Source organism: Amia ocellicauda, chromosome 8 (assembly GCF_036373705.1).
Source record: "Amia ocellicauda isolate fAmiCal2 chromosome 8, fAmiCal2.hap1, whole genome shotgun sequence".
In the NCBI taxonomy this organism is placed as follows: Eukaryota; Metazoa; Chordata; class Actinopteri; order Amiiformes; family Amiidae; genus Amia; species Amia ocellicauda.
The window spans coordinates 4819133-4838567 of record NC_089857.1 but is presented as its reverse complement, the minus strand read 5'-3'; the positions used below and the strand labels follow the sequence as shown (position 1 = coordinate 4838567).

Here is a 19435-nt window from a genome sequence, read left to right as displayed (position 1 = left end):
GAACACACCACGCCTTGAATGCGTGGGCTTTCAGCAGGCTGTCATTTCGCTGGTGCCATCCTTCCTGTGTACCGCGATCATCCCCGGCTTTGGAATCTGGGCGCCTTGAGTGTGACGACCACAGCGACCACACTGTGAACTGACACTTGTTGTACGCTGTCCCTTCAGTTTTCCGACCTATTTCTCTAGTCAATATGTCGGCAGTTAGACAATTTTTACTTTATTGTTGTTGTTATCGTTTTTTTGTTCACCGTCCGACATCGAATTCACATCTTTACGAGCAACGCGCAACTTTCTCTTCTCAACTTTCTTTCCCAAAAATGAAAAAAATAAAAAAAAGTTGAAACCAATACAACGGAACCAAAAATGTTCTCATTCGGCTACAATTCAGATACAAGGGCCGCTCTTGTAAAAGATTGCGTGTGTTGCGCAATTCAGTCAGCAAGCTAATGCTTCCCATTTTGTGTCAATCGCTGTTTAGCGTTCAGAAGCACAACAACACTATTATGACTTTTTAATAGTGTGTTAACACATTTCAGAGTTAGTTACCCATGCAACTCTGTCCATTTAATTCAGGCTTGATGCAGTGTTCCTTTTTGACAATTTAACTGTTTAGTTCAAACAACTTTACCAAAATAAATTTAAATTCAAATCCAAAATCATAAGCTCCGTTGCTTCTACAAAAAAGGTCCCAGGATAATAGGACACCTGTGTGTCAAAATACAGCAAGACATGAAGAGACATGCCCAAGCATTTCCCCAAAGTGTTTTAATTGCATTCAATAACAAAATAACATATACAAAAAGGCTAACCCCCATGTCTGAGAGTACACTGTTCAGTATTAAAGATATGCATTTTCTAGAAGTACGTTCACAAGAGCACATGCAGTGGTTATTTCTCTTCAAAGCCTGGCAAGGCCTATGAATAATTGTTAGACAGTAATGTCATGGAAGTAGCTATGTGTTAAAAGCAAGAAGAAAAATGTTCAGAACAAGGGGCAAAGCATTTTATCAGGGAGAGGGGAGGGAGTCATTTGTAACCACCCTTTTTGCACAAACAGGGTTAAAACTTAATGAGGATCGTCTCATGCAGCAATCTCAGCTTTAACCCTTCGAGTGTGGTGGATTGGTTATGCTACCAATAAGGGTAGTCTGTTTTTATTTTTTAACTTTTTGGTTTTCTTCAAATTGATGTCACTTTTTAATTTAAAAGCTGTTAAAGCACACTTGCATATAATTAGTGATCAATGGATCTCAAACATAGCAATCGCTGACTGTATTATATACAACAATTCACCAAAAAAAAAAATGCTACATCTCAGGGGAGTTGAAAATGGTAGCTTTGTGCAGTATGTGGTAATTATCTTTGAGTAAATTGTTTATCATTTAATGGAGATTCATTATTATATAAAGCAGTGTTCTGAACTATTGGCATAATTATACAGACCGGTGTATATACCGGTGTATATACATTTATATATTTGTGTGTGTATATATATATATATATATATATATATATATATATATATATATAGCTTGGATTACATACAAATTAAAGTTGTTTTATTATTCATTATTATTATCATTATTGTTTACTTGTGTAATATTGGGTAATTGAGGAACCCACACTACGAGGGTTAAAAAGGTTACTGCAGCCATTAACAGCAGACCAGACCAGTTGTGTTGACTTTTATTAGGTACTTACTGGTATTTTATGAGTCTTGATCATATTATCAAACTCTTCATTAATTTTTTTGTATTTTTCTTCAGTGCGTGGGGTGAGAGCGTAAGAGGAGTCGTGATCGGGGCTTTCACAGCCTTTGCTTTCCTTCTTGCTCAAAGCCTGCCAGGTTGCAGAGAAATATCGGAAAATAAAACAAGAACAAAGAAAGAATGAGACAAGGCTCAGGGGTACTTACACATAATCTCTGTCTGCTGATCATAAGATCAATATCTTCGTTAATTTTTCTGTACTTGTCCTCAGACTCGGGGCTGTGACCCACTGAGTCGTCTGCATCTGGGTCTGGACTGTCACAGCCATTTAATCCTTTCTTTCTCAACGTCTGAAACAAATAAGTTGTAAAGTTCAAGGGAACCGCATACATTTCCACAAAACAAACAAAACCAATTAGAGGATAACAGAGAGAGAGAGAGAGAGAAATACACTGGTTGCCAATTATGAAGTTCACCCAAGTATCCTCAAAGGACTGACATTACTTTGCAGACTTTGCAGGTGGTGTCTAATTAATCATGTCTTTTGAAAAGTTATCCTTCTATGATACAAAAACATCTAGGAATCCTGAACACAAACCATCTGTTAAAGTCTCCAAAAATGGGTTGCTAGTAGCCCTCCATAAAACTGGTTCCTGATCGGAGAACCCTGCAAGAAACTATTCCTCTCCTATGCAGTGGGCAATGCTGCAATTCAGAGTGTGAATTTATTGCATGGAAGAATGTAATCACACAATTCCAGCAAATGTTAAAGAATTTTAAGTTGGTAATGTTTCGTTTTGGGTCAGAAATTGAAGTTTTCAGCATCAGCATTCTTTTTAAAATTAATACCAAAAGGTCGGTAAGCCAATCAAATACAGTCATTTTGGCCATAATGTGAGAAATTTGCATGTACAATCTTATTTCCAGAACTGAAATGTCTATAAAAGGAGGTTGTCTTCACAGTTCATCAGATGTTTAAAGTATCAGCGTGTGCTTTCAGTTTGTAAGTCTGTAAAGTTTTTGTAAAGAGCAGTTTCCAGTTTAGCCACCTGATGGCCACATTCTAGTAGAAATAACACAACACAACACCATTATCACAGAGAAGCTGCGTTCAGTTCTAAACTAAGACGGAGAAGGATCTGTCCATTTATTTCTCTGGTTTATTCTTCCGACTACTTTTTTTTTTTTTAACAGTTTACAGTCGATATGCTTAAATATTCTGCTATGTGATCACATTTGTCAGAAGAGTTCAAACTGTACTTATGTGTTTTATTCTGTGTGATGGATAAAAGAGACCAGCGAGTTAGATGTTTCATCAAAGCCTTCTTTTCCAGATTGACTCACTTTAATAAAAGGGGATTAGTGTAGGGGAATATTATCAGTCCTCTACTGTCTGAACAGTGATTGCTTCATATAAGGCTCAGAGCTTTCATGTGAGTGTTGTCTTCAGACTACAGTAATTAAATATACTTTAGTGCAGCCTACATTTGATCTGAAATGAATAAGAGAAGCCAGACAGGTTATACTCTCTCCCCCTTAATCTTCTAATTTGTGCGACACACTCCTAATAATTAGAATATATATACTTATTCACCTGAATAAGACTGAAACATTCACCTCCTTTTTAAGCTTTCGCAAATTAGCTAATTTAGCTAACAGCTCTCTTCGATCTGGGATCGATTCATTATCAGTTACATTTGAAGATTCTGCAAATGGCTGCTTCAAATGCTTTCTGGCATTTTGAAACAGTTCTAGTTACACTGATGATCCGAGTTCTCAGAGAAATGCGATAAGATTAAGCCACATATCTACATTTATACCCTTTAAAGATTTATTGGTCTGTCAAATAAAAACACTTGCTGTAGATCACTTCCAACAACTGTTGCTCATTATAAACAAACAAGAACTTAAAAACCTCGCAGATCTGTTTTTACTATGTGGGTCAAAAATCCACCCCGAACAAGAAATTGGCCAGGGGTGACAATTGGCAGATTTGATGATGTGCCGTCAAACGTCTGCCAGATAAACAGCTCAGAAATTCCGCCCCGTCTCCCTCATGACAGGATCACATTTCGCGGGTTTCTGATAGAAAAACTCAGATAGCAAAAGAAGCCCGGCTTGGCAGAGAGAGAGAGCTAGGATACAGTCGCCCCGTGGGGGATTTTTCCTCCAGGCTGCCCGTGAACTGAAAAGTGCCAGCGTCAAGTGATCAGAAGGTATGCAGTTTGGCTTTGCTTTCTGTCAGGGCTCAGCAGTTTGCAGTCCGGCACGCGGCGACATCACTAGCCATCAGCAATCCTACTCATTCGAGACATCCACACCTGTCAGCGGCCCTGCACCTGTTGTCTAACTCGGTAAGAGGGGGTGACCCAGCCGCAGCCAATCCCAGCGCTCGGCTCCCAGTGATGGCCATAGAAGGTACTTTCTCTTGGGTCACTGTGGCCCGACAATGGCTATTCCCCTCCACCCGACTCAGAGTCATGCCATCTGTGACACACTGACGTTGTCAACTCAGTTCTGCCAGTTCTGCCACAGACAGAAATCACAGCTTTTCGTTCGAGTTTTTTAGACTTCCAGACACTTTATCGACTGTGTGCAACGCAATGTATCAATATTAAACATTATAAAACAAATATAAACAACAATGAAATCTGGGAATGTTGTGGCACAGCTGACTTGTTCCTTTTCTCTCTCTCTCTCTCTTATGTGAGGTTTCAATCTACGTTTGGATTTAGATCAGCAAAGCTAAGTGCATGTTTTTATTCAGATTTAGCCCAAATGGACTTCTGATCCTTTCACGAGAATCATTAAACCAGTCTCAACTGAAGTTGGCTTTCTTTCTGGTGTATTCTTAAGTCAATAAGTAAATAATACGTGTAAATATCATCATACACATCATATAAAATTGCTTCAACGCAATGAGTGCTGCAAAAAAACAAAAGCAAATGTTGAGTTGTACAGCATACGTTGACGACTTCATCTTGTAGCCACTGCAATTAATGTAAGTAATAATTAGGAAGATACTGTTTTGAGATTGATTGAAACTGATTTCATCTGAGAGAGCTTTGTGAGCTTTTCTTTCAATTATCATTTCAAAGATTTCACCCAACAAGATTTACTGTCAGGTTTCGGTGGATTCGTTAGTTGTTGTTTTTTTTCTTCTTGCCAAGAACAGTCTTGTCAACTACAGAATAACCACTTGAAATATTTAAAAAGAAGTGTAGCCATTTCTTTAATTAAGCTTTCATAAGACTGTTGAACTGGAAAAACTTACACCAGCAGCACTTCCTATTATGATTATGATATCCAATTTTTCCAGGTCATCCCACACATAGTCACACTCTGCAAACAGGGCATTGGAGATAATGCTTTGGACATTAGCCTCATATTATTATTATTATTATTATTATTATTATTTATTTCTTATTAGACACCCTTATCCAGGTTAAATTACAAAATATAAGCACAATACAAAGTGCAAAAATACAGTGCAGTTCAAGGCATAAAACATATTACAAATTCCAATTTACATAATACAGTGCAATTCAAAGCGTAATACATTTTACAAATTCTTATTACTAAAATGTTGTATTAATTAAACCTTTTTCAAATAAAAACCGCAGAGTACAGTTCATTTGCAAATGAGAAGCTGACACCGTTATATCTAAAAAGCCTTTGTTGCTGTTAGTTCGAAATGTTATTGATGCAACAAGATATATCAAAAGGAAGCTGATTCACTTTGTTTGAAGAGCCGGAAAATCAAGAGGAGAAAAGAAAAGAAACTTTGTTCACTCATTTTCTCCTTCTCCCCTTTGGAGCTTTGCTCCTAATTAAACTACTTCTTCATCATTTTCCCTCTTGGCTCAAGCCTGTCAGGGCATTACGTTGTGCCAAGCAGAATGTAGACATAGTGTCCTACATATCCTCAGCATCTGTAACCTTCAGCTCAAGATTTGTAGCTAGAAGTGTGCATTACAAGACTGGCGCTGGCTCTGCAGTGGGGACAGCTGACGCCAGACCCATTGCCTTATGTGGCAGTCGGCTTGCTCACCTCTGCTCCACAGGCACGCCAAAACACACTCCTTCGATCCCTGTGTCTCTCAATGGCATTAGAGCTGAAAAGGTTATTTATTTAAGATGCAATTTCTCATATATATATATGTATTTATTTTGTAAAGAACAGGATATTTTAGATGCATTTTATTCTTAAAATGTTACTTTACTTCTGTGTATCATAGGAGATCGATATTGAGAGGGACTGCATTGCTAGCTGAATTTCTCTTTCCTTTTTTGACTGATGCTCTGATAATGTGGCCTTATTCTGCTTATTTTCCAGCCTCTGTGTCGAACTCCCACTCCCACGCCACGGATTCAAAGGCCTGCTGTGTCACCCTTACTGTAGGTGTCTAGGCCCGTAATCATTTCTCACATGTGCGCTGGCCTTCCAAATGCAGAAGGAAAAAAGCGATAAAAAGCCAGGCGCTAACAAAATACAGATTTCAGAATAGTGTCATAAAAAGATTTTTTACTTGGCATAAGACACAACATTCATCCTGTACATTTTCGCATTTGCTACTGATGCAGTTTATGTGGCCTGTAAAAGTGACAGGTGGAGGGATGGGCAACGCTGCAGACTCTATAAGTTGCAGCTGATTTTTTTTAACCCAGGGACTCACAGTAAAAAATTTACGGCGCAGGTACACATGGTGAGAACTGGCTTCTCATATTATCCTTACATAATTTGTGGGTATGATTTTGATTTATTTATTTACATACTTTTTTCTTTTACGTGACAATGGCATTTCTAAACTGTCATGATTACAGTTTATTTCCTCAGTTAAGAACGATGAATTGTATTTCACCTGCTGTTCCTCTATTGACAATGACAAGTTTACCAGTGCGTTTATTTTTAAATACGTTGCTCGTGCATAAATAAATCACCGCTGTGTCACAATTTAACTTTGTATGCCGCGTGTATGCGTACTGCTGCAGCAGAATTGCCTTTCTAGTGCTAAAACAAACAGAAAACAACCCGTACAAGTTCTTAAAACAAAAGCAAGCCCTTGACATAAGAGCTGCTGTTGAGATGTTGCTCAGCTGCTGCTGTACAATGCTGTGTGTCAGGAAGATCAAAACAACTGAACATATTAGAAGCAGATGGGAACAAAAAACAGGAAGGCCACCATTTTATTAAACTAAGTTTGAACATGCCAGAATCATGTATTCTGCCTACAGATGACAGCAGGGAATACTAGCCTGCCCTATATTGATGGCATCACACTCCGGCTCCTTGTGCAATAGACCATTTTCATTGTATGATATGAATTGGAGTCTTTCCAATGGTTTGATCCCCTTTGATTCAATCTGCAGCAGCTGTGCATCATTTGAAACCATTGCAATGGTGACTTTTCTGTAATTTGCCTCCTTTGAACGTTCTGCATACTGTAATAAGGAATCAAAGGCATAAACATGCGCTTTAACGACCCCAAGTAAAGTGCCAGTGTATTTTGTAATAATGCACTTTAATATGTAATTACAACTGTCTGTGGATCACATAGGATGAGCTAAACAAAAAAAAAGCTTTAGATATTTAATATGTGAGGGTTTGCCGAATCTGTTTAATCCACCACACAAAGAGTACAGGGATTAAAGCTGTGGCAAACGACCGTAATTCACGAGGGTAAATATTAATAAAACGGTAAAAGAGCTGTAAAACAAATCAAATTAAATGTTGTATGGTAATCATATAGTGTACACTGTTTACAGGGAGTTTAATAGACTAAATTGAATGGGGGTTAATGGCAAAACATTAATTTACAATGGAATCAACTGAAGACAACTATCAAGTATACAGCAGCGTACAGCATTCGTAATAAAACATTCATTGTCCGTAAGCATCTTGAATTTATTTGGAATTAAGTGAACCACAGCCTGCTAGCTACCCAGCCGTTGGTTTCTTTCTGTTTATAATAAAAGTTTAATAAAAGGGTGCAAGAGAGACTTGCGGCCGTAAATGATCTAGTGAGCACATGACAATAAGATTTATTTTCTTTCCATCGTGCATTAGGGGGCTGTAGTCCTAAGGTTCATTTAGACAACCCCACATTTTTGCCCTGTTTTTCCATGTCTGCGTCGGGGACACAATATGGTAATTCATTTGAAATCATTACCAATACACCAGTCTGACACAATGGCGCTCAGTGTAGCTGGATAAAGGAGTCACTTGTGGTCACGATCCTTCACACAGAGCAACAGGGGGGCCCAAACTGGCAAGATGAACACAGTCCTTTATAATAGGAGGAAGAGCTCCAGTCTGGCCCATGCGAAAAGATACAAGGACTCTGATTCTTTTCGCAGTGAGTCAAAACGCACTCCATCAATTATCGTCTTTTGTCTCCCCGGCCTTATCACCAGCAGTCCTGCAGGAAGGGGACTGGGGCCGAATCTAACAATGTTCAGGCGTTTGACCTCTTGGTATAGCTCGGCTGTTTCCACACCCTGCCCACTCCAACAGAGGCCCCGCGTACGTACAGGTTTAAAAATAGTCCGGCATTATTCCCGATTTTCCGTCCAGAACTCCGAGCGCTAAATACAGACCCCCTCAAATCCTAAATAATACGTAACAAGCGTGTCAGAGTCTGTTTTTATTCTGTCTGATGAGAAAATACTGCAAAGTTCGGAAGGTTAGTTTCTGAAATGGCTCAGGAGTGAGTCAGTCCTGTGATGAACTTCTAAATATTACATGTATATAACATTTAAAGTTCAATTAGATTTCTTCATTAAGTTTTGTTTTTAAAAAATGATGAAGCCTTGCTTTTGTGTCACGTTCTGTTCTGTTTTTGGTTCGAGGTTGTTGTCGAAGTTATTACCATAGCTCTACCAGGCGGGTATAAGACTTTAAATTGTTGGAAGTTTCTACATTTATTTATCTTGCGATTTCTCACTGCGGTGCACTTATAGGTAGAAAGCAATAAACCAACTAGAAACATCCTGCTGCCTAAAAAGAATATTTCATATAGCTAGGTCCACAGCACTTATCTAAATCGAGAGAAGCAGCTTGAAACTTATTTTGTTATTTAAAAAAAAATACAGTAACAAAAGGTGGAACTTACAACTTTTTTAAAACAATATTTATATATTTAAACAGCATGGAAGCTGGAACACTTTTCACGTGACACACTCACGGCCCAGAACACAGAACATGGGTCCCTAAGGCATTTTATCTAACTGTGAAAAGACATTAGCTACAAAGTTGCTTTGGAATAAGAAAAAACAGGGAGGAGGGTGCTTGTGCCTTGAAATTTCCTTTAGCCATTAGAGTCTTTTGAAAACAAAGCTGTGCCTTTCATTTTGTTAAGTGTTTACAATCTCTAAGCAAAAAAAAAAGACTGTATCCTTGGGCTAAAATGATTATTGGCACCCAGTAGTCTGAAGGCAGAGCCTTACGCTTGTGGTTTTCAAGGGCACTTTATCATCAACTGCATTCTCCGAGGGATCTTTGAATGAATAGAGCCGAGTAACAGTCTGCTATTCCACGCCTATTCTTCTCCATTTTCCTTGGCACGACTGTGAGCCAAAGCTATTTTTAGCTGTGCTGCTTTCTATTTTTAGACAACTACCGGTTATGAGGCATTTATTAGGGAAAGAATACAAAAAAATACAAAGAGGGGGTGGGGGGCTGTGGGTAGCAAGAGCCAGCTTCCAGGCACACAGAGTTTGAAACGCGTTGCTTTTAACGTCTAACTCCGGGCCATTCAGCTGCTTTCAATCTGAAAAGTGTGCAAAAAAGGGGAATTCAACAAATTTGGAGTTTATAAATAACCCAGCCCCGTGGCAAACAGAACAAAATACTACGGCATAAGTTGTTACTATGAGAAGGCCCTCCAAAAAAGTCAAACAAAACAACAAAAAACAATATAAAACCAGAGCTCTTTACTGGTAAGGCCCCATACAACACTGAAGGGTGAAGGGATGCTTCACAAGCACGTACGCTTTTTCTTGTTCATTTTGTAATCATACTTTGGAGTATGTTTGCAACTGTCAATTTTGTTTAAAAAGACAGTAGGCCCGATTCTATTTTTAACAGCTACGTGTACATGCTCACACAACCCAGAACTAACTGCATTTTTGCGGAAAACAAATGGCAAATAGAAATTTAAGCTTCCCCCACATAAGAGAGATATACTTCCTTTCTCTAATACATGAGCGCATCATTGTTATAAGTATATATTTGTGTTTTCAATGTCAACCATTGTTTCGTAATTGATCTAAAAGTTTCTCGCTTTGTTTAGGTTGAAAAAAAAAACTATTGAAAGTTTACATGTTTATGGGACTTTTATTCAATATGCTACAGTGCTGCTGATTTGCTCCACCAAATAATGACCCTAACTGCCCCTTCAGTATGTAACCCTTGTCATGAGGTTAATTTACTTAGTCCAGCAAAGCTGATTCAGACTTTAATCCTAAGCATACCAAAAAAGTTGAACTAATAGTAAATATGGTGCCCTTATAAGTTATTTTCTTGGGCATGTAAAACCAAACAAAACTTTTTTTTGTAAGTATCACCCAAAAATAGGATTATGAATACCAATCAGCCTACTATTCAGTTCTTATTGTTAAATATCACTATTTGTTCCTAAGCAATATGTTGATACTGATACACGGAAGAAACAAACGAATGAGTAAATAGTATTATATACAAATTAAAACATGTAAATAAATCATATTTGCATTTAATCAACCAAACACACTAAAAACATTTAGTCGCCGCATAATTAAAGATTAAGCCAAGAGTTTAAAGATAATGCCTTTTCAAAAAACTAAAACAAAATACAGTGATGTGCAAGTAAATGATTAAACATTAAGTAAAGGGGAAAAGACTGATGTAAACGAAGCCAAAATCAACTCAATTAATTAGCAAGCCTGGTGTATTAAAATATGAAAAGCACGCATTGTCGTTTTTGTACAGAATTAAACACTGCATGCGTAGTTTAATGAACTTGTGTAGCTGTTTGTTTTTTTCCATGCAACAGTTTTAGGGATGAAATTACTCACTCACACATTGCAGCACAAGACAAAACGGAGGAGGTCTCCCAATGTAATGAAAAAGCTTTTTAGAATCTCATTAGCCAGGCAGCTAGTCATTAACACTGTGACCTCTGGAAATAATGAACAGATTTTCTTCTCTTTTTTTTTCCCTCTTCCTCTCTCCTCCTCATTCAAGAAGTTCTCACTGGGTGACAAGAAAAGGGGAGCCGTGACCTGCAGCTGGTTTTCAAAGATTTAAAGACAGATAATTCAGATTAAGCTAATCGGGAAAATGGGATTGCCAGATTTCTTTCAGACGGGTGTCCTGTCCATGTGTCTTGTCCTGTGCAGGTTGGCTTTGTCACCTGCATGCCATTGGGTAATCACTGTGGGGCTGCAGACACATGCATCAGCAAAACCGTGCTGCCTTGATGCCACTGTACTGGGTGGGGCTGAAATCACAACAAGAATTAAGTGTTTGAAGAAAAACAGTCTTGATATGTAATTTTACTGAGTTCATTTACATGGTTGAACCTACCAATCCACCTATAAATATGCTGTTACCCCTTGGCCTTCATCTCTTCAGGATCAAGTGGATTCCATCAAAAGCCATAAAGCAGCCTTACAGGAGAGTCTAAGTGAACAACTAAGAGTAATTAAACAGGTCAATGAAGTAGGAATAAGAATCTTTGTTTAAAAAGGAAGCAGTGTACTGTAAATTATGATTTATTTCATATTTAGCTCGATACAAATTTTGTACAACTGATTAATTGTATAACTTGAATATTTTACTTGCTCACAGTATACCTCAGAAAAACAACTAACAATCGAGTAAAAACATGAGATGATCATGTGAACAAGTATAGAATCCTTTTTTGTTATTTTGTTTCCCCTAATGTCACCCTTAATGCATATCGCATGTTCTGAACAGAGTGTTGGTAATCTTCATTGTATGACAATGATTGCAATTATGGTGATTGAGTTTAGAATCTTTCTACAGAATTAGCCAGTAATGCAGAAATGCCGACTCAAGACACGTACCCATTCTGAACTGATGAGAAAAGAGCAATTCTATGTTATGTGGACATCTATAATCTTTATTTTCAAAGGCTCCAACTATAATTATTTGGTCCTTCCCTTTTTATGTCTCATTTTTGATGTTCCCAGACAGGAGGTTTTAATGGGAACCTCAGACGGCCAGCAAATCATTGGCTAATGTCGGAATTACGTGGCTTTTCAAATCTAGGCTTACAAAAAAACAATGCTGGCAAATCACACAATATGAGATTTTCTCTTGAATTCATTATTGCATTATTTCATTCTAATTGTACAACATTCCATAATATTTATTGTGCTTCTCATTAACCAAATATGTGGGGTACTAGGGATATGCTGATTGTTTTCTTCTCTTTCTCGATACTATAATCCACATTTCAGACTTACAGTCAATCATCAACAGTGTGATGCACCCGATTGATGCGTCTCTACCTCTGACTCACCCTGGACATCGAGACACCCGTTTTTATTTGGCTGCTCTGAGTAAATCTGCAGTTCTTGCTTCTACTGCACAGACTCAGACATCTGTAGGAGCTCCCTCAGAGAACAGCCCTTCAGTCTGTACAAACATCCCTGAAGAGCATTCACGGCCCCCTGTTTCACTGTACCAACAACGCTAATTATCAACCAAAGACATGCTAATTACATAGAGCTTTATTGCTAATGTAAAGGCTGCTTTTCTGCCGCCCACGCGCTCGAGCTCTTTCCTCCTACCTTGAGGCAGCTCAGACTCCTGAAAGGCCTGGCCACACTTTCTTTGTTTTCCATTGAAGCTGTACGGCCCCAGCGAGCAGTCAATTGATTATTCAGTAGAGGGGCTCTCTACACTCAGCCTCAACACCCCCCATCAGAGCTTCTTAGTCATTGTACGGATAACAGAAAGTTGAGCTCGCTCCTCCAAACCGGCTGATGACATAACACCGCGGCTCTAACAGAAAGGTATCATGGTTAGACATACAGAATTTTTTCGAGCAGATGCCCGTTTGATATCTTGAAACGCTAATCGAATTTGACACCAGCCGAGTAACAGTGGGTCGATTTCACAAGTGGAGAGAGCTTCTCGAAAAAACCATCCCCATGTGAAATGATGCATTACAATAATTTTATTTTTCCCGCATTACTGTTTAGGGCGGCTGTTTTTGACTTTCATCTATGCTTATTTCCACGCTCAGTGTCATGTACCATGTTATCTACAACAGATCCGTGTCACACAAAAGTGTCTCGAACAAAACACTCCTGTTAGATCTCAAAGGCCTCTTTTATAAAAGAAAACAAAAAACCTAAACATCAGAAATAATTAGTAAATATGTTTGTTTGCCATTACAGCAGAAGAGCCTATAAAAATACTGTGTATATCCTGGTGATATATTGCAACATGAATACTAGTCAAGTAAAACAAGTGGGTGATTGCAGGAAGAAAATGTCATTTTTTTAAGAAACATTTGAATTCCAAATACATCAATATTTAATGTAAGGAGTGAACTTTAACCGTCTGCCCTGAGATTATGTTATTCATCGGAAATGGAAACTAGACAGAGAAACACTGCCACTAAGCATCCAGTTATACACATTTTCCTATGTTTAGCTCCAGCATGGACTCCATCTCTCTTATGACACCTCTCAGATAAAGAATAATATTGGAGTTCGCTTTCTTTTAGCACCTACGAGGAAAGGAGATCCCAAATTCAGTCCAAAGTGAAGCAAATCTCTGTTATTTTAGCTCTGCTGAATTCACAAACACTCTGTTCCACATTCCAGCAGCGGTGCCAGAAGCTCACTTTTAACGAGAACAGGCATCATAAATTTCCCTCCCTCGCCTGCATGAGAGCCTTGCATGCTGCCAGCACCTGCTCTTCGACCTTTCAAAAGGCACGTGTTTCGGGAGCTCAATTTCCATTTAAGCAGAGTTGAAGCAGTTAGCAAGAGGCTAAGTCCCTCAGCAGACCACCTTGCCTCGAAGCGGATACTCCGCTGTCCTTAAGCCTGTTGCGTAACAAGGTCGAACTGGACTTAGAAATCCTCCAGGATATTGCGTTCATCCTTAACCTGACATTATCATTTAACACCCAATGACACTCCGGCTTATAAACTAAGCCACAAAAATCTTGACTTTTGATGGGGTGCATCAACGTTGTTTCCTACGATGGGAAGGACAGGGACCAGGAGACAGAAGAAGGAGGAAGCATCTAAAATATTTTAAAATAAAAAAATGCTTTCTATAAACTTGATTGTTGCTCATCTTTAGAGAAAAAACAGTCAACCATATTGATACTTTGATAGGAAAGGTGTGAATTAAATGAGTCTTTCAATGGACAAAGTGTAGACTTTCAATAGTCTGGAAGATCCTGTCAGATTGCCATCAAAGTGTTGTGTGTGTGTGTGTGTGTGTGTGTGTGTGTGTGTGTGTGTGTGTGTGTATGTGTGTGTGTGTGTGTGTGTGTGTGTGTGTGTGTGTGTGACTGGGGGGGGCGAGGGGAAGTGGAGTCCTTACCTCAACAATGTCCGAGTTCGTCCGGCTCTCGTGGGGCTCATTGTACTCTGTATATTTGAGCAGAACCTTGTCCATGTCCGTGCTGGCGTACTGGAACAGTTTGTTGGTGCTGTTAAAGATGATGAGCGCGATCTCGCAGTCGCACAGCACACTCAGCTCGTAGGCCTTCTTCATTAACCCAAACTTCCTTTTCGTAAACGTCACCTGCACGGAGGAGAGGAGACAAAACAACACGGGTCAACAGCAGGAAAACACAGCTGTGCGTGCAGACACAGTTGTTTTGTTTCTGTTTCATGATGATGATGAATACATAGCATATCCTATGGCATTTGGAAAAACAAGGACGGTTGCTGCAAAATTAGTTAGTATGAGACTGATTGACTGAATATCAGGACCATATGTGTTGATGGGAATATTACATTCGGAGACAGCAAACTGGACTTGTCTTCATGTTTTCTTTTTCAGTAAGCACGTCACTTTTTGCTTCAGCTTGTGCTTCACATTTTTGAAGAAGGAAAAAACAATAGGGGAATATAGGGAACTGAAAGCAGACTGTCTCAGTTGATAAGCACTGAATAAAGTGTTGTCGTTACATTATTTCCATTACTGTTATTACTAACAAGAAAAGAGTACACGAGCAAAGTGAATCTTTTGCTGTTCTTGGAGGACGGTATGAAGATGCTTTTGCTACATTCGTGATAAAATCGTATATATGTCAATGTGTGTTTTGCATTATTGTATTATTTCCTTGTATTAATTGGTTGAAATGTGCTTCTGAGTCAGACCTGGCTTTCAAAAGGTTAACCACACGATTCGCCTTTTATAAGAGTGTATCTCTGTCCTTTTTTGAAGAATCAAATTAGAAGGCTGCAAAGCGCTCCCAAAAATAAACCAAGGCCTGTTCATAAATAAATAGCGTCTTGACAGGTCCAAGACACATGAACGTCCTCCCACTAAAACCACATATACCATTTAAATGCTCGGTCTCTTCCCGCCTCACCTTTACACAGAACCTTTCATTCTGCTTGAAGTTTAACAACACCTTAGCAGAATAGGCAACTCAGTTTAACAATTGAGGTTTTTTAGCTATATTAAAAAATAAGTACTTATTGAAAGGGTTCTGTGTAATCATGTAGCCCCAGATTTTACATAAAAAATATAAATATATTTCAAAAATGTAAATGCCACGAACTTGATGGGAATATAACATGATTAAATTGATTAATTTATCTCTATTTATCAACCCATGATCTGAACAAGCCATCGGGGAGTTCTTTACCAACAGGATACATGCAGTCAGCACTAATAGTTCAATGTGTAATCTGACCTATGAAATTTGGTAAAAGCATTAGTCTTATTGGGCTTCCTGCACTGTTTCTGGGATTGTTTCAGCCAATGAAAACATAGGAATACCTGAGCGGGTGAACAAGCAGTGAAATCGGACTCCTTCTAAATATCCTTCAGAGTATTTCCAAACTGTTGAACTTTGATACTCAATTAACTTTTTTTCTTTTTTTTTTTGCTGCTACCAGTGCTCCCTCACATCTGACAGGAAGCTGTGAAAGTCAGATTTGATGGTGAAAGCAAATTGAGATCGTTACAAATTGGCTCCAATTAATTTAAGCGTTGTTTTTCTTTTCATTCTTTTTTTTTCTTGCACCTACACAAGCCAGTATGTGAGAAAGTAAATCAAATTAAATCCAATTACTAAAGTCCTGAAAATCTAAGATACAAAGATACAAATGAACTGCTTTTTTTAGATTGAGTTTTTTTTTCACGCTATATTGTGTACTCTGCAAATTACAATGTCTTAATTTAGATCTTATTTAAAAACTTGCCATTTACTTAAACAGAATACATGTGATCCTCCCTTAATGCATATGGTAAAAATATGGAGTAGTGCATATGGCAAAACATTTTTTTTTTATTCTTTATACTGTAAAAGTGAAAATTACAGTTTATTACTATCGTTTGACATAATCCTTTTCCCACTGGAATAAATCAATTAATAAATACATAAAAAAAATTGATAAGAGTAATAAATATAATAATATAATATGGGAACTGTAATGACTGTGAAAAGAAAACATTATAAACAGGTTTAATATAAATTTGTCGTTGTAAGAAGTTTCTATTTGGATCCTATTTTCGTTTTTAAATTACAAAAATACATGTCCATTGTGCAAAAACATTTACTATTATTACAACAATTATATGAACATAGAGTATTACAATGAAAAAGTATATGTATGATATACAAATCTAGATTTTTTTTTATAACATATATATATATATATATATATATATATATATATATATATATATATATATATATATATATATATATATATATATATATATATTTAGAACAAAAGCCTTGAACACCGACTGACCAACAGCTCTGTCAGAATGACTAATTGTCACCATGAAACTCATATCTCCTTTGCTTCCTCTTTTGTGACTTACTGTCGACTACCTGGACTGCAATGTTAAGTGAGAATGAATCATAAACCCCAAATCGTAGACATTAAAACAATAAAGCAGAAGACAATGTGTCTGGGCTGTGATTGTAATGGTCCGAATCATATCAAAAGTTCCTTTTTCCTGTTTCTCCACGTGCTTGCATGTTAAACAAAGCTGCAATCCAATCTGAATACATATCAGGGGATGGCGGAAATAGTTATGCAAACAGAAATGTACAAAAGATCTATCTGTGAATTACGGTATCAATATATCATGCTATCTGTATATCCAATTACAGTCACACGTACATCATTGTAAAAATCTTTTCACATCTATACCTATATAAATGATGGGAAGGATCTTTCTTATCAGTAAAGGATAATGTGTTGCTCTTGAGGAACAGAGTACAGGGTAAGACCACTTTGCCTCATGCTAAAAATAAGCAGGCCGCAGGAACCGAGTGAATCACGCGTATGGGAGACGGGAGTCTGGGAACAGATGGGCAGAAAGGTAAAGTGTTGCCATATTAACATGGGAGAATAAGGAACTGCCTGCAAATATGGCTGACTCGACGGTTTGGTTTTATATTCTCTTATTAATTTTTTTAATATATCTGTAATGCTGACTCCACAGCCCTGCAGTACTGGCTTTCTTTTGAAGCCCAGCTGGTCCTGCCAGGGGAAACGTGACATTCAAGGCTCTCTAATCCCAGCAGCCAGCCTGATTGTGCTCAAAGAGATGTCTCTGCATGCTAGCACTCTGTACGCCTACTCTCAGGGCGAGCACAGACGTCACTAACACACACATATACACACGCGCACACACGTGAACTCAAACTATTGCTCACCCCAAATCGCAAACACTAATACTAATAGCCATGCACTGCTTGTTTGTTATGTGAAGTACTGTCAAATAAAGAAAAGACGAATGAAAAAAACCCGATCATGTACCGCCTGTGTTCTTCTAATATGATAATTAACCTTCTGGATAGCACTTCATAATAATTGTCTTAACACAAAGGCAATTCTTATTTAACATATTTCCTGTTGAATTAAAATCCTGAGAGGAATAGGGTGCCAGTGCATTGAATATTTATTACTAAGAGATCATTTAATTTGATTACCTAAACATATACAGTGGGAAACAATGTTTAATTAACACGTAACAAACTGAATGCAATTCTAAGGATTTTAAAACTTTAAATCTTTGGCCACACCTTTTCACATCCTGCAAAGAATTCAGATCGTCGTTCACTTGTGAACAAACTTGAAAATCTTAAACATGTTGTAATAGTTGTTAGGGTTTCAACTAAGCGACAAGGTGGGTCAGTTTCTTTGCATTTGAGTATGTCTCATCTACAGGTCCAATTGAACCAGAATGTGTTCGCTTTCACATTGCAAACAAAATGGCGGAGAAATGTCACAAACGTACTGAGTTTGCTTTGAAACAATCCAAAACCATCCCTTTCTTGTAATCTCGGTCAGTTTGGTTGATCCTGGTGCGATTCTATCAGAGTTTTCACATATAGCTCTATCACACCAAAACGTAGGTGTGAAAGGCCCCTTAGTTACATAACTTCAGATGTTTCCAGATTAGTCTTTTTTACATTTTTAACTAGAAATTGATTGTCGTGCCTTAAAGGACCAACATGCAAAAACAAAAATAGCAAAGGTTATTAAAACTCTACATTTTCACTCTGGGTAGTACTGTCTCTCAGTCAAAAACAAAGCAGACTTAACCAGGGTGCACATCATTGATTTTCAACAATGTACACTTAATCCCAACAAGAAACTCGAATGTATTTGTTTAAAGACATTGCAATTATTCCAATAACAATAACAATACTACTAGAAAGTGGTTATGTTATAGGTCATAAACCGTTAACTATGATCCCAATTAAAAACAAAGAGAAAATAATCTAAGAAACTCTCTACCCACAAATTCCTTAAATGAAAAAATAAAGTGTGTCATGTAAAAAACATAAGGGCTTTTGATTAAAGGATTTATTGAGCATAATAGCAAGATGGTAATACTTGAATTAACTGCTGTACTTTTACTAATGCATTACATATCCCTATAATAGCCCAAGCATCTTCAGAGAAAAAAAGGTTTAACAGTGACCTCTCACAACTGAGTAGTTTGCCCTGAACAATCTGCAGTCTATCTCCTCACCAAAAAACAGACTTTGGCTGCAATAAAAATGCACAATTGGTCATTTGTCCTTCAGATGTTGCATTAAACGCACACACTCAAATTAGATGCAGCATCTAGTTTTATTCTCCTATAGCAATATTCTGATGTAACATTCTTCACAAGATCCATCTAACTAAAGTAACCGATTAAGACTATTGATCTAAGCTCTAAACCATAAGAAAATGAATATGGAAAGTATTATCTGCTATAGGAGTACGTGGAGTTCTTGCACTGTCTGGGTTACACAACATTTATCTATGAGGACATTTATAGCTCGACGTGCCGTTTCAGAAATATGTGCCATGCTGTAAGCACATTTTTTTAGGCGGTACTATACACAAGAGAAACTGGTGTTAAAGTGTCTTTGGGTTTCAAGTTACATGATCTATGTTGTGAAAGCAAAATTTGTGTTTATTACAAAAACATCAATACAGCCTTTTTCTCCCCTCCACACAGCCCTGCTTGATTTGACACTGCTTCCCCATTAAGAACT

General features: G+C 37.8%; 1 protein-coding gene across 7 annotated transcripts in view; it reads right to left on the bottom strand.

The window, feature by feature from the left end:
- Window positions 1–19435, bottom strand: part of LOC136755355 (myocyte-specific enhancer factor 2C) — an 82861-nt gene that overhangs the window by 19615 nt on the left and 43811 nt on the right. For 5 of the 7 annotated variants that reach the window (XM_066711874.1, XM_066711876.1, XM_066711870.1 and 2 more), the window contains 2 exons: window positions 14287–14490; window positions 1919–2062 (listed from right to left, as the gene is read on the bottom strand). In XM_066711874.1, coding sequence (XP_066567971.1) covers window positions 1919–2062; window positions 14287–14490 — 348 coding nt within the window. Of the gene's footprint in view, window positions 1–1704; window positions 1843–1918; window positions 2063–14286; window positions 14491–19435 lie in introns of all 7 variants that reach the window. The other 2 variants (XM_066711875.1, XM_066711873.1) reach the window with 1 other exon arrangement.